The following is a 15,697-nucleotide window of genomic DNA, read 5'->3' as shown; positions in this document are numbered from 1 at the left end:
AAAAAGAATATAGTCTGTGAATATATTAAGTGTATAATCTATGGTCTGTGACACGGGACCTTTTTAGCGGGACTTTTTGGCGGGAACGCGAGGTGTGAAGTTGTGTGATTTGTTTCATTTTGTCTATTTAGTGTTTCTTCGGGTTTAAATGTGTAATAATGGTGGTTTATTAACTGTTTAATATATGTGAAAGTGCACAAATGTGGGAAAATGAAACAAAGCCGCTGGACGTAGCTTCTCGGGATCCTCCAAAAAGTCCACTGAAAAAATCTTAGTAAATGACCACCAGTTTACTGAGATTATATTTCATCCCATATCATCTCAATTCATTTCATTTAATTTCATCCCAGTTGATTAGCGTCTCAAATAAATCATCTTCATTTCATTTCACTCTATAATATAATTTTTCATAAAAAATATGAATATAAATTAAAATAAGACATGACTTATAGATCTTAGTTACCAGGTCATAAAATCTCTTTAAAAAAAAAACCTGTTTAGCGCCGAAAATTTAAAACGTAAAAATAATTTTTAATGTGTTTAATATCTAATTTAATATAATAACTTAGTATAGTTTATGCAGCTACAACAATAAAATTTCTATTGTTTCAACTGTGATGTTAATTACATAAAACACGACTTTACGGCGAAATAAAGAAGTGACTCTATACGGACTCCCTCAAAGGCATAATTATTTTGGTTATTGTTCATTCGGTTATCTGAAATAATCTCAATATCTGATAACTGCCTGTTATCGATGCCAATAACGTTAACTAACAACGTTTTTCAACTTTTCAGTTACGTTTCGCTATAGCGGACACATGTATATTAAGTGTATCTAATTATCTATGATGTTTATTTAAAAAAAGTCGACAAGATGTAGTGTTACATACTCTTTGGATACAAGCTCTTATTTACCTACCAAATAAAATTTAATAAACATATGTGAATAACTTACTTGTTACATTAACATTTAATCCATTAATTAACAATTTACATACAATGAAGAGTGTTTTAGTGTATCTAAATAATGTTCAAACACATTTAATAACTTACGGAGACCCGTTTCAAAATAATCGAACGGATGTCATTATCTGTATTTCTGGAAATCCTGGAGTACCAGATTTTTATATTGAATTTGCTTCTTATCTACACACAAACACTGGATTACCAGTATGTGTAATAGGTAACTTCGGTTTTTTTACTGCTTTGACGATTAAACCAGCTCACGACCCAGCTTGTGTTGAGTGGGTACTGGAGCTCTACTGGTACTGGTAGATTTTACTACCTGAATGCCACCACCCACCTTGATGTGAGATCCAAGTCTCAAATGTATAGTATTGATGCTGCTCCACTGTGGTGTTATCTAATCATGTTGAATATGAACACACTATTTTATTCTTTGGGCCACACTAACTTTGTGGAAGATAACTTTTGTTTAAAGCCAATTTAACCTAAGACATCCCATTTGATAGGTATTTCAATATTTTTTTTAATTTTAGGACAAGCTGGACATGAGAAAATGCCAGATCAAAAGTCCAACCAATTACAGGGTCAGGAACATTTATTCAATTTGGAAGGTCAAGTGCTTCATAAGTTGGACCTTATCCACAATCACATTGAAAAGAAAAGTAAAATTCATCTAATAGGACATTCTATTGGATGTTGGATGATTTTAGAAATGTTGCAGAAGGATGAACTCATATTACAAAGATTGTCATCTGTGAATTTGCTGTTTCCTACACTACAAAAAATGGCTGAATCAAAAAATGGCAAATTATTGAATAACATTTTACGTCCTCTGCATTATTTCATTTTATTGTTATTCATAATAGTTTATTACTTGCCTGAAAGCATTCGCACATATTTGGCCTTCTCTTACTTAAAGTTAAATTCATTACCCAAACATTTTAGTTCAAGAATATTAAAATTATGTAATCCACGTGTTGGTGAGAAAATATTGCATTTAGCTTACAATGAAATGGATAAGGTAAACTTATTGAACTTTGCAATGATTGATAAAATTAAGCACTTGACGAGGATAATATACAGTAATAGAGATAATTGGGTACCACCACATTGCATGAATGATTTAATGCAATATCAGCCTCTAATAGCCATGAAAGAAGTAGACATTGAGCATTCATTTGTTCTAAAATCCTCTGAAGAAGTTGCAGAAATGGCTATTGATTTCATAACTTCTAAAATGTAAGACTGGCAACATACACAATTGAAAAAGTATGTGTTTACTTGGAAAATCAGATTATAAATTTTATAACACCTTTAACAGTTTGTCCTGAATCTATGTAATGTTACAAACATCAAAACCTTTGATTAAACTTAAAACTTTGTGGGGCTACCAAAGAATGCCGTTGGTACAATTATTTTATTTGTTTAGCAATTTCCAAATTGGATTACCACAGGTACAAAAATATTTATTTATTATTATTCATTTCAGTTAGCTATTATAATTTACTTTTAATTTATTTATAAACTTAAATTCTTTGTGTCCTCTTGCTTTTTCAAAATGCCTATGTATTTTGATGCCTTTTTTTTACAAACAATTGGTGTATTGTTTTATTAATAATAACTTTTTATTAACAAATCACGAATGGACATTCGGCCCCAAATTAGAAATCCCTGTGTTATGGGCACCAGAGACTTTTTTGTTTGTTTGAACAAACAGCAAAAAACCTGTTTATCATACAAGGTTTGCCCGATGTGGGAATCGAACCACGACACTCGGCCGCAATAGTCAGAGGCGCTATCTACTGTACGATCGAGTCAGTCAATTGTATTTATTTCAAAATTCCATGCTTGTTAATATACTTACTTACACTTCTATCGAAGCTTCCACCATACGGGACCCCTGAGGGACTCTGCAAGTGGATCGCTAGCTTTTTGGATGGACGGAGCATCACAGTTGTCGTCGACGGCTGGTGCTCCGATACCATGACCATCAACGCTGGTGTTCCACAAGGTTTGGTGCTCTCCCCCACGCTTTTCATACTGCATATCAATGACATGCTATCTATTGATAGCATGCATTGCTATGCGGATGATAGCACGGGGGATGCGCGATATATCGGCCATCACAGTCTCTCTCGAAGCGTTGTACACGAAAGGCGATTAAAACTTGTGTCTGAAGTGGAGAACTCCCTGGGGCGGGTCTCCAAGCGGGGTGAACTGAATTCAGTTCAGTTCAACCCATTGAAGACACAGGTTTGCGCGTTCACTGCGAAGGACCCTTTTGTCATGGTGCCGGAATTTCAAGGAGTATCCCTGCAGCTTTTCGCGAGTATCGGGATTCTGGGGGTCGATATTTCAAGCGATGTCCAGTTTCGGAGTAATTTGGAAGGTAAAGCCAAATTGGCCTCTAAAATGTTGGGAGTCCTCAACAGAGCGAAGCGGTATTTCACGCCTGGACAGAGACTTGCGCTTTATAAAGCGCAGGTCCGACCTCGCGTGGAGTACCGCTTCGCTTCAGGAACTGTACCTAACCATTTATTACCTATTGATCTTATTGAATTTTCTATACTTTATCTTTCATAACATTTCGCACTCGGTTGTCATAAATATTCAAATATTTGTCGAAATTATGTAGGTAGTGTAAACGTAGGTATTTAAAGTTTATCTACTTTAAATACCAGAGGTGATAAAAGTATTTATTTTGATATAAGGATCAATTTGTTACTACCAAATGTGCGTTACAAATAAATTATCATTTTTATTGTACTTATAGTTTACTATTTTGGCGATAATGGTTTAAATATAAAAGATGGATATTTGCTGTAACGGGTTTTTTGTAGGACTATTTAAGAAAAACATTTCCATTAAACATTAAATACGTAACGGTTACTGCGGCGCACGCCAGAGTACCTCGCAGTTGACAGATTTTTTTTCCTACCTACTTAACACTTATTTTAGAACTTATATTTTAGATAATTCACAATATATATTTATAAATTATAGCCTATGTGTTATTCTGTTGTGTAAGCTATATTAATGTAGTTTCATCAAAATCCATCCAGTAGTTTTTGTGTGAAAGAGTAACAAACATCCATCCATACATTCTTTCAAACTTTCGCGTTTATAATATTAGTAGGAAGTAGGTTAATGTTTAATTTGAGTCTTATATTGAATAACTTTCGCAGTGTTATCTAAATGAATAAAAAACCCCGACTGCACCAAAAATCCTAACAAGTTTTTTCCTACCTAAACTGATAGCTTTGAGAGGCTGTCAGCGTAACCCTTATTAGAGTAAGATCCCAGATCCTTTACATACCCGATACCGCTAACCGAAAGGCAAACAGCTTTTAGATACCCCAAGCTCATCACCTACTCGCTCTGCGAGGCTGGCATAGCTCCTCGAAACTACCAGCATAGATAGAAAATTGGAAGGAAAATCGAATAGGAAGTCGGCAGTATATTAGAGTACTTTAGCGGCAGTGATGTTTTGTAGGGATAGTGTTAAATACTAAATCACAATAAACCTTTGGTACATTACTTTCCGGGTATCATTTTTATTACACCCCCTCTTAAATTGCATTCATGAACGTTTTTGGTATGTACTTAGAATAATTGCTACCTGTCGTAGAATATGATTCTCCGCATAGTCGTATAGCTGAAAACGTATTATCAATTAAGTAGGCCATGGTTTTTTTTTTGATACCTACGTAAACAAATATGCTGAAAGATTATTTACATTCCAATACAAGTCTTTGTGACCGTGATTCGTTTCAGATATCATTTTAACAGGCTATGTCTATAGTCTCATAGCGCCCGTTTATAATATTGGTCATTTACTAATAACTTTGTTCATATATTTAAGTTAGCTGTAAGTTTTCTAAGTGAAAAATGAGAAATTTTGTAGTATTTAGTAGTATTGATCACCAAAGAGTTGTAATGTTAATGAAATACGCGTATTTTAGGAAAAATCATGGACATTTTAAAGATATGTGCACTTTAATTTAATAAAAATTTTCTTTTATATTACAAGTTAAAGATAACCATTTTACATTTTAATAAGTAAATAACAGTTGAGACATCAATCACACATATCAACCTTCCTATTTAATGTTTAATAGTATGTATAAATAATAAGTACATAGCATTTTGAAATAATACCTTAGGAATAATCTGATCCGAAACTGTAAAATGGCACAGAAATTCCATAAAAATGTTTTAGGATGAAATGACTTAAGTTTACATAATATATCTAAATATAAAATTTATCAAAATTAAAATAAACATAAAATGAATAAGATTCTTCAAATGCACAATATATTTTTATAATAAATACATATTTGAAATATTGGAAGTACATGATATAAAACATTTTAGTTATCAATATTAAATTTACATTTTTCACCAAGCTTCAAGTAGCAATTGCTTTTGGGTCACTATAGTATTTTTTTTATAATTTTATTGTTATATGAAAAATGTATGTGAGTATATTTATAATTAAAGTTCAGGATATCAAATGACTTTTAATCATTAGAGTATAATTTAAACATATTTAACAAATTTAATGTACAGCGAAATCGGTTTATATGACTTGAATATAATACATATAACGATTTTCGTGTGAATCAAAACATTTCACAGAAGAAGCTTTAAAAAGTGCAGGAGTGTTATCATTATTTCTTCTTAGCAAGACTATCCAAAATAATAAAACAGAATATTCTTCTTTATACTCTCCTGTCTACAATAACTTTAGACTTATTACAATTTAAATAAAAAAAAAAGGCCAAATGTAAACAATAAAAGCAGTGAAAATTCTATGTAGATATGGATGTGTCAGTTTTTACTATTTATTATTAATGGATACATACAATGTATATGCTTCTATATTTCTATCTTTATTTAACAAAAATGTGTAACAAAAATAGGAAGTTTACTTTTTTAAGATGATGTGTCTGTGTTTATAACGTGTTTGTTCTGGACATATCTTCGAGGTCATTATATGTGGAATATACTGTACATGGTAATCAATTGAGGTTAGCGAGAGATTCAATTCCTCCTGATTTTAATGCTCTTCAATAAAATTACGAATCGATTGAATTCGATATTGTAGCAACTCAAATATGTAATAATTTGGAATGTAGGTACATTTGTTACTAACAGTACGTGATATTATTGTATTTATAACATATTGATATTAACAGTACATAATGATGATTAAATAAATAATAAGTACAATATAAAAAAAACGTATTTCATGCATTGAATATATTAGATATTAAAAATCAAAATACGATACTTCAGTTTGTGCTATTAGATAGTTTTTGGAAATATATTTGTATTTTTAGGGATTGAAATTCTGAACGACACTACGTTACTCAAAGCTCGGGGCCTCGAATGAGGCAATTCGAACACAGCACAATCGTAACCCGGACATTGACAAAACACTCGCATTATATATCGTTCACACATGATGTCGCAACGCAGACTCGACACGAACGGTCATCACGACACAAATATAATTTTGAAATCTTAAAACTAAGAGGGGATACACAATTCGCACTAATAGAATTTAATACTCGCGGAGAGTGCAATCCAGTTCCGTTCAACACGTGGTCTCGAGGAGCGGATCGACAGTCGACGTCGTTCCCAGCAAACGCTGCGACGAGGATTTGTACAACCTCCGAGGTCTCTCCGCGGCGCTGTCGTCCGACAGGGCGCGAGCGGGCGGCCGAGGCGCCAGGCGGGCCGGCGACGGACGAGCCGACCGGGGCTCGCACGTGCAGCGCCAACACTCGCAGCTCTCTGCGCCGCACGCCTCGCACCGCACCGCCGAGCGACGCTCCAGCCGACCGCGCCGGCCCGGTGACTTGTTGCGCACCCAGGGGTCACCACATGCCGGCAACTCCAGGTCGCTCATCTTACGCCACGGGTCGAGAAAGTCGCGCGGTCGCACAGTGTCGTCCAGTGCGAGTAGCGACACGTCGGGCGACGAGCGCTCGCTGCGTGCCTGACGCGGAGTGAGAGCGTGGCGAGGTCGCGCGGGCGAGGGTGCCAGGGAGGCTGCCGGCGATGGACGAGGCCTCTCGGAATGCGAGCGAGCGCGGCCTGAGGGCGGCCGGCACGCGGGGGTCACGTCGCTGAGAGAGCGCAAGTGGGCTCGACGACGCACGCCCGCCGGCGAGTCCGCGTCAGTCACGTTGATGCTGATATTGTGAGCGGTTATGGGCTCGTCGGTAGGACAGGGATCACTGTTAGGTTCGCCGGATGGAAATGCGGGGGCGGACGGGTTCGCACCCTCGACTTTTACTAAATTTTTATCGGGGCCGGCCCGGCTAGGCCCGGCCCCCGCTAGCTAGAGGAGTCTCTCTGTGGCCGAACTGGAAGTGCCGGAACTCAATGTGGATGCAGGATTTTGTTCATCACCTAAAATAATTTTAAAATGGTATTTTATTACGGTCATAAATTAATTAAAATCATTAGAATATTAAGCTAAATTTTTGTATCTCGGCTAGATTGTCCAGAAATATACTTTACAATATACATAGCTCAGGAGTCGGCAACCTGTTTGTCCTTAAGGGCGCAATACTAAATTTGAAAATCACCGAGGGCGCATATTTCACAAATAATGAACAGGTATCAATAGGCAAAAAAAAACAAATTATTTTTAACTTATATTGTTGGTGTCATACATCATGATACATATAATTCAGTGTGAAACTTGGGTGTCCATATTTTCAGCTAATTTTTTTATAATTGGGATATATGTAGAGTTCCCGGTCCTTAAACAATTATCTAAATGTGAGTCATTAAGCTTTGTTCGGTATTGAAAGAAAATAATTATTTCGGATTACTTTTCATACATTTACATTAGTCCAGCGAGGGCGCATTAAAAATCGATCGGGGGCGCCATGACGCCGCATTGCCGACCCCTGACATAGCTAATAATTACTAACATTCTCTAAATGCAAGAATACCAAAAATCTATGCATATATTTGAATTAAAAAAAAAAAACATGAAAATGATGTTTGATGCACTGTTGTGGGTAGTTTTATATGTAATTTATTGGATTACAAATACAATTTTTTTTACTTCATTCGTCTCTTATTTTATGTTTTGATATTTGGTTTCATATAGTTTTGTAAGTTAAATACCTTGTGTTGTCTGGCCAGTGGCCTGCAGTCTTTGTCAGTTGAGCAACTCTACAGATACAAAACGTTTCAGTCTCTCGAGGTACTGATTGAACAGTTCCACATCGTTATGCCCAGCACCCTGTAAATATATATGTGTCGATTCATTCTTCTACAAACAAATTTCGAAGATGGTGTTTCGCTGTAGCGAAATTTAACATCGAACTAGGCAATAAAATACTCTATAACGATGACAAAATATTTTAATAAATTTAATCATATATTACCTCTACCCATAGTGGCTCCACTGCACGCGGACACCGCTCATATATGGCGAGTCCGTGGGAGAAGTCAATTACCTCATCCTCGGTTCCATGAATCACAAGAACTGGAGAAGTAACTTTGGGTATTTTGTCAATACTGTTAAGAAAATTTACATAAAATAAGTAACTCAGTTCAACTCTACATAGTTTAAAACAAAATCATAATTCACATTCGCCTGTCTTATTCTTATTAATAAAGTAGCTCGCGTATATCATACTTACTTACTGAAACGAAACCCTAAATACATCCGTACGGCTAGTAATTTATAATATTCGAGAGACTGGCTATGAAAAATGTACATATATACGGCCATGACACAATTGTAAAGGTTCCGTTTTTATCATTTTGATATCAGCACTTTAATTACAACGATGTTCAACTACGTTTACTAGCTCAAATCACAGACATACAATTATTTTATAATGCTCTTGATAGGCGTACGAGCTCATGGCCCACCTGATTTTAAGTAATCCTCGGAGCCCACATACATGGCAATAATTTCGCAGTGAAGATGGGTTAAAATCAGAAGTCTTTGTTGTATTTCATAATGGCTACCCTACACTTACATCTTTGCGGCAAAAATAGGAGAAAATAATAAATTAATAACTACCCACCCGTGCGAATTCACGCTACGCTCTAATACTGATAAGCATAATCGCTTACTCGATATACTAGTTGGCCGCTCACTTAGACATCACGTCACAAACTCTAATAAACCGAAGAATAATATTTGTTTGAGTTTATAAATAGAAACTGCTGATTTTCTGGCTTACACGACACTGGTAACAATTTTAGCACAAACATTTTCTAGTAGGTACTATCAAGAAGTTAATCCAAACACCGCCCTCATCTCTCAATGTCAAAATATATTATGGTACAACATGGATACTGTTCTCATAAATCATACTAAAATTTAATATGTACCAACATAACGTTAACAGATTGAGTGCCAAGTATGAACGAAATTACTGTCGATAATGTAATTACGACACCCAGTTGATGTAACCAGTTGCGATTACTCGACATTACTGATTATAAAACAAATAGAATTTATAGAGCTGAACAATATTAGTTTAATTGAGTAATCGACCACTAAAAATACAATGTTTAGTTTTGATCTTACTTGAAAGGTATTTTTTATAATTATAAAATGTTTGAGGGTTGATCATATGATTGGTATATAAATTCTAAATCCACGCCAAATCCGTTAACGAATATCGCAATTGCGTCGTTGCGTATGCGACGTTACCAGCACCTATCGATATTACAATGTGAATACCGTTACATACCCTGAGACATGAGGCCAGACTTAGTTGTATTCTACGGCTGTCCTTCCCTTTGCTCCTACGACTGCTTTGCGGCAGTAACAATCAGGAAAGCGGTAACTATCCATTCACTTCCGACTCACAATACGCCTATTTCAAAACGGCTGTTGCACCCTTAACAGGAATTTACTACTATTTCGCGGTAGAAACGAAAAAAATTGGGGCACTAGTAAATATGCGAATTTGTAATTATGCCTACACCATGAGTCGTTCGTGAACACATGTTAGATCATTAGAGTTATTTCCTGAGAGAAAATGGTACCCACTTGTGAGATTTAAATCACTGTATTATCGCTTCAGTCAATACGAGTATTACACACTCCCAACAGGCAGTTTTTTTATTGCATTGGTGGTTGGACAATTCCACGGCCCATCTGGTGTTAAGTAGTTACCCAGGCCCATAGACAATAATGAAAATGTCGCTACCCATTTTGGGCCTTCAAACAGAAACACATTACTGCTTCACGGCAGAAATAGGCGGGTTTATAGTCCAGTCTATGCGAACTCACAAGACGTCTCCTACTGCCAGTGCAAAAAGGATTTTTTCCTACTAAATTCCTAATCTGTTGGTACGGAATAAATTATTTAATTTGAATAAACCAGAAATACATTATAAATTTTGAATTTACTGTTATAAAATAACATTATATTTACGTTTTACGTTACATTAATGAATAGGTACGTGAAGAAGATACAAACCGCGATAAGCAATTTGAAAACAATATTAATAAGTTCACACGTTAAGGTCAATGTCATTCGATTATGTTTTGCGCAAATGAAATTGTGTATTTATTACTAAAATCTATTTACATAAATGCTACCATTCACATTGAAACGAAAAAGAAAAGTCGAAATAACATTGTTATCGGTAGTCCTGTCCTTCAGACCAGAACGGCTCGCTGATTTGCGGCATAAACTAAGCTCGTACCTACTTGTGCGGGTTCAAAATACATATGCCCTAAAATCAATAATTACGTTATATACGTAATTATTTTGCGGCTTTCATTTTCATGTCCCGATGCATAGCATGGTTGTCTGCTTGAGATCGCATTTAGCGATAAGTCCGTCCATTGTATTTTTGTATTTGTTTTGGGTTTATATTAAGCAATTAAGCAAGTGAACGTAGTAGTACGGGAATACGTTTGAAGTCGTCGTGGCCTAACGGATAAGACGTCCGGTGCACTCGTGTTGAGCGATGCACCGGTGTTCGAATCTCAGGCGGGTACCAATTTTTCTAATGAAATACGTACTTAACAAATGTTCACGATTGATTTCCACGATGAAGGAATAACATCGTGTAATAAAAATGAAACCCGCAAAATTATAATTTGCGTAATTACTGGTGGTAGGACCTCTTGTGAGTCCGCACGGGTAGGTACCACCGCCCTGCCTATTTCTGCCGTGAAGCAGCAATGCGTTTTGGTTTGAAGGGTGGGGCAGCCGTTGTAACTATTATTGAGACCTTAGAACTTATATCTCAAGGTGGGTGGCGCATTTACGTTGTAGATGTCTATGGGCTCCAGTAACCACTTAACACCAGGTGGGCTGTGAACTCGTCCAATCATCTAAGCAATAAAAAAAAAATAAAAAAATAAAAAATAAGAGATCTTTTAGCCAAGACAATTAAAACCTAAAGTTTGCGTAATCCGAGATTTTCTTATTATTATTTAAATTTGGAATTTCTCTCTTAGTATCAGATGGTCCGCGAACTTACTCATCCGAACATGCAATAAACTATTTTTTTAAATAAGGAAAACCATCACTCAAGCAATAGGCAACAGCTTGGCTATTTCTCTGACATTCATCTCTGAAGTCGTCGTGGCCCAAGGGATAAGACGTCCGGTGCATTCGTGTTGAGCGATGCACCGGTGTTCGAATCCCGCAGGCGGGTACCAATTTTTCTAATGAAATACATACTCAACAAATGTTCACGATTGACTTCCACAGTGAAGGAATAACATCGTGTAATAAAAATGAAACCCGCAAAATTATAGTTTGCGTAATTACTGGTGGTAGGATCTCTTGTGAGTCCGCGCGGGTAGGTACCACCACCCTGCTTATTTCTGCCGTGAAGCAGTAATGCGTTTCGCTTTGAAGGGTGGGGCACCCGTAGTAACTATACTTGAGACCTTAGAACTTATATCTCAAGATGGGTGGCGCATTTACGTGGTAGATGTCTATGGGCTCCAGTAACCCTTTAACAGTAGCTGGGCTGTGAGCTCGTACACCCATATATGCAATAAAAAAAACATTGCTAATGTACATGAACAATGGTGACCTGGGTCCATTTTATATAAAAACAATAAAAGACATATTAAGCATGTGGTGGAAACAGGTGTTACAACCCTGATTTAAAAAAAGGTAATTTGTGTTAATCAATGTGTGGATCAATGAAAAATTAAAAGAATTAACAATTGTAACAAACTGAGGAGAAATGCGATTCAGTTATTGAATTGTAAACAATGATGATAAATTCAACTTATCTCAATGATAGTGTGTAAGTCCAATCAATTACATATAAAAATTATGGTGAAAAGAACAGAGAAATACAGTGTTTAAGGAATTATTTGTGCTTATTCAACAATTAAATCCTATACAAAATTAATGTTTTCTTTTTTTGTTTATTTTTGTAGAGCTAAATCATTATCAAAGAATTTAAAGTGTTAAGGCAAAATCAATATTCTGAGACATTACTGTATCATTGAATAATTTTGGTCTATACTAAAGCATAATTACCTTATTTTATTTTGAGAAATAAAAATAGAAGTGTCAGAATATTAACTTAGTTGATACATAGCACAAAACCATTATATAATAGAAAATAGAGTTTGAATTAGCAAAAAATCAACTCAAACTTTATTTCCCTACCTAATTGCTAGTATCCTAGAGGGGCTATTCTGGCTTCGCCAGTTTTTATAGGCAATCTCTACTGAGACAGTTCGCTAAAAATGGCTCTAGTACAAGTAGTACTTTACTAAATTTACCTGGATTGGAATCGCAACTCAGTAAGATGATGCAGTGTGAAACTTAGTAAATTGTGTTTATGGGTTACGTATCTCGTAAAAAGTCTGATAAAACAGTGACTGGTTGAAATGACTAAACATCACAGTAGTGCTTAAGTTTGATTGTAAAGTCAACCCAAAGCCACTTTTAAACTTCTACTAAAACATGTTTGAAAAAAAAAACTAAGGAACTACACTCTACTCCATTTACAAAGTGTTACTGTACTACACTATACTCTTACTTTACCTATTTTATGAGGTAAAACAAAAATGACCTATTACCATATTGTGACTACAAAATGATATTCATTTACATTACATTACAGTAGTGGGTAATAAGTAGATATAATTCTTGTTAGAACAAAATGTGTGAATCAACATTACAAGACAGAAAGTAGTTGGTCAACAGCACCCCTAATGACTAAGGATTGCAATGTAAAAATGGTACTAGCACTAATGTTATTAGTACCACCATAAATACCAGTCTTCAAGAAATCACAATCATTTAACTTCGTCTTTGGGAATAATTTAAATACACCATGTATACTTAATTTACTAATGAAATATCTTTGAATGTTATTTTTTTTGTTAAATCTATACATACCTGGGAAATGCATCGAAAAACCAAGTTCTCTTGGTGTTTGGAAATGCTACTCGCATTCCGGACATTAAGGGCGAATGTAACACTACAGCTCCAACTTCATAACGCACTGCCAAATCTACTGTTGGTACAGTTCCAATGCTTTGTCCATACAAAATAATGTTTTCAGGACTAATGCCATATCGGGTTCGTAACGCTTGCCACGCAGCATCTATGTCAGCATACAAGTTCTTTTCTGAGGGCTTCCCGCCACTTACACCATAACCCGAATAATCATAACTAAATATATTACAGTTTATTCGGGTGCCTAATCCTAAATAAAAACTGCTCATTTGTCCGAGATCCACAGCGTTGCCATGTGAGAACAATATAGTGAAACGAGCATTTGGACTGCAACGAACAAAGAGACAGGCTATCTTGTTGCCCCTCGTCGTTCTGGAGTAGAAGCCTTCGATGTTTTCTTTTTCACGTTCTGAGTATTGCCACTCAGCGCGTTCTGTGAGCGTTAAAGAAAATTTCGATCCCGTTTCATCAGGAGTGAATGCATACGTTGGTTCTGGAGGCAGAAATGCTAACTTGGCCGCAATTTTTCCTGGGCATGGCGGACAACAAAACAGGCAACAAAGTTCGCTGAAACTTAATCCGTTCATTTTGTTTCGGTATTGTTTGTGAACACTAGTATTTACTAAACACTACCCATTACAAAACTATGAGTCACAAATCACTGATAATGGCGAAAATAAAATTCACAAAACTGACAGATCGTCAACAATTTCATTTCTGTCAGCCATTACTTTATGCAAGACGTTATGACGGCGGCATAAACGCTGCCACAGTGCTTTTATATTTTATATTAGTGTATAATCTATGAACAATGCCCACAGATGCGATCTGGTATTTTGAAAATAAGCAATACACTACAAATGTCCAAATAAGCTAAGCAACAAAAACAAACCCTCGAAAAACGTTCTTTCAAACATTTATCATTAATTCAGTTGACACTTAGAACTCTTAAAGTTCGAAATTCGATTTTATCTGATGTTCATTAGTGACAGAAAAACAATAAAATGGACGTTGTATTGCATGAACATATCGTCAATGTGCTTTTTTTTTATTGCTTAGATGGGTGGACGAGCTCACAGCCCACCTGGGGCTACGTGGTTACTGGAGCCCATAGAGACCTACAATGTAAATGCGCCACCCACCATAAGATATAAGTTATAAGTCTCAGTATAGTTACAACGGCTGCCTTGCCCTTCGAACCTAAACGCATTACTGCTTCACGGCGGAAATAGGCAGGGTGGTGGTACCTACCCGCGCGGACTCACAAAAGGTCCTACCACCAGTAATTACGCAAACTATAATTTTGCGAATTTGATTTTTATCACACGATGTTATTCCTTCACCGCGGAAGTCAATCGTGAACATTTGTTTGGTACGTATTTCATTAGAAAAATTGGTACCCGCTTGAGATTCGAACACCGGTGCATCACTCAACACGAGTGTACCGGGCGTCTTATCATTTAGGCAACGACGACTTTAGAACTAATAAACATAATAGGTAGTGTTAGTGATCTATGTGCGTTTGAGTTCACTGTACATCAAAGAAACATATTTTTTTAAAAGCTACTAAAGGACAGTAGTTGCTAAAAAAAATACAAACGAGATTTTTTTAGAATCATCATCTGTTTGTTCGCGAACATTTTCAGAATTAGTCAATAGATTTTTATGTAGTATTTACGGGTAACTAGAGTTTAATTTGAAGGCTTTGTTTTAATAAAAGAAGATATTGCAAAAAGGCAAGCTAAATTTTCGGTATTTATTTTTATACTGTTAGATTTTAAGTTGTTTAACAAATATCATTATTAATACCAAAGCAGCTCTGCCTGTCTCATAAGTTTTCATGTTCGAATCGCAGATTCTGGTTCTCTGTCTTCGCGTTATAATTATGGTGGGTAGTGGTAAGGAGAATCAACTGTGAGAAAAGTCTCCGTCGAAATGTATTTAATTAGGGTGGCGCCACATTAGCATCGGGGTACATTTTAAACTAAACGATAATTAACATTAGGAGGTAGGTTTGTTAAATACTCTTTCATAAAATGAAATGTTAATAAATCAATAATCGTACCATTCACAGCATAGATTATACACTTAATATATTTTTACGAAATAAAATCACTCTAGGTGTACATATTCTTGTAATAATTATAAGGTAATATTTACTGCTTTGTTTTATAAAATACATGTTTTATGAAATTTTCACTACTTTAGTCGAAATGATTATTTTTTTAACTCGGCGTACTTCAGTTTGTTCTACATTTGCTACATTCATACCATACCCTTTGTCTACA

At 35.8% G+C, this 15,697-nt stretch overlaps 2 protein-coding genes across 2 annotated transcripts; one reads left to right on the top strand and one right to left on the bottom strand.

Moving 5' to 3' along the window:
* Positions 1–2: 2 nt before the first annotated feature.
* LOC114246303 (lipid droplet-associated hydrolase-like) lies at positions 3–5,483 on the top strand. Its single transcript, XM_028178774.2, has 2 exons — positions 3–1,186; positions 1,503–5,483. Exons 1-2 carry the CDS (start codon positions 1,003–1,005, stop codon positions 2,210–2,212), a joined length of 894 nt encoding a protein of 297 aa, XP_028034575.2. The 5' UTR covers positions 3–1,002; the 3' UTR covers positions 2,213–5,483.
* Positions 4,947–14,203, bottom strand: LOC114246327 (alpha/beta hydrolase domain-containing protein 17B). Its single transcript, XM_089727837.1, has 4 exons — positions 13,350–14,203; positions 8,382–8,514; positions 8,119–8,236; positions 4,947–7,389 (listed from the first exon to the last, which is right to left on the bottom strand). Exons 1-3 carry the CDS (start codon positions 13,994–13,996, stop codon positions 8,153–8,155), a joined length of 864 nt encoding a protein of 287 aa, XP_089583963.1. The 5' UTR covers positions 13,997–14,203; the 3' UTR covers positions 4,947–7,389; positions 8,119–8,152.
* Between the last annotated feature and the right edge of the window lie 1,494 nt (positions 14,204–15,697).

Source organism: Bombyx mandarina, chromosome 05, assembly GCF_030267445.1.
Source record: "Bombyx mandarina strain Sakado chromosome 05, ASM3026744v2".
Classification (NCBI taxonomy): domain Eukaryota; kingdom Metazoa; phylum Arthropoda; class Insecta; order Lepidoptera; family Bombycidae; genus Bombyx; species Bombyx mandarina.
The sequence above is the reverse complement of the archived record's forward strand: the minus strand, read 5'-3'. Positions and strand labels throughout refer to the sequence as shown.

What these genes read in the sequence shown, in the direction of transcription:
- LOC114246303 (XM_028178774.2), top strand. Translation starts at nt 1,003, where the DNA reads ATGAAGAGTGTTTTAGTGTATCTAAATAATGTTCAAACACATTTAATA. An exon ending in ATTACCAGTATGTGTAATAG is followed by an intron (nt 1,187 to 1,502) that starts GTAACTTCGGTT and finishes TTTTAATTTTAG; the next exon opens with GACAAGCTGGACATGAGAAA.
- LOC114246327 (XM_089727837.1), bottom strand. Translation starts at nt 13,996, where the DNA reads ATGAACGGATTAAGTTTCAGCGAACTTTGTTGCCTGTTTTGTTGTCCG. An exon ending in TTTTTCGATGCATTTCCCAG is followed by an intron (nt 8,515 to 13,349) that starts GTATGTATAGAT and finishes TTTTCTTAACAG; the next exon opens with TATTGACAAAATACCCAAAG. An exon ending in TGGAGCCACTATGGGTAGAG is followed by an intron (nt 8,237 to 8,381) that starts GTAATATATGAT and finishes ATATATTTACAG; the next exon opens with GGTGCTGGGCATAACGATGT.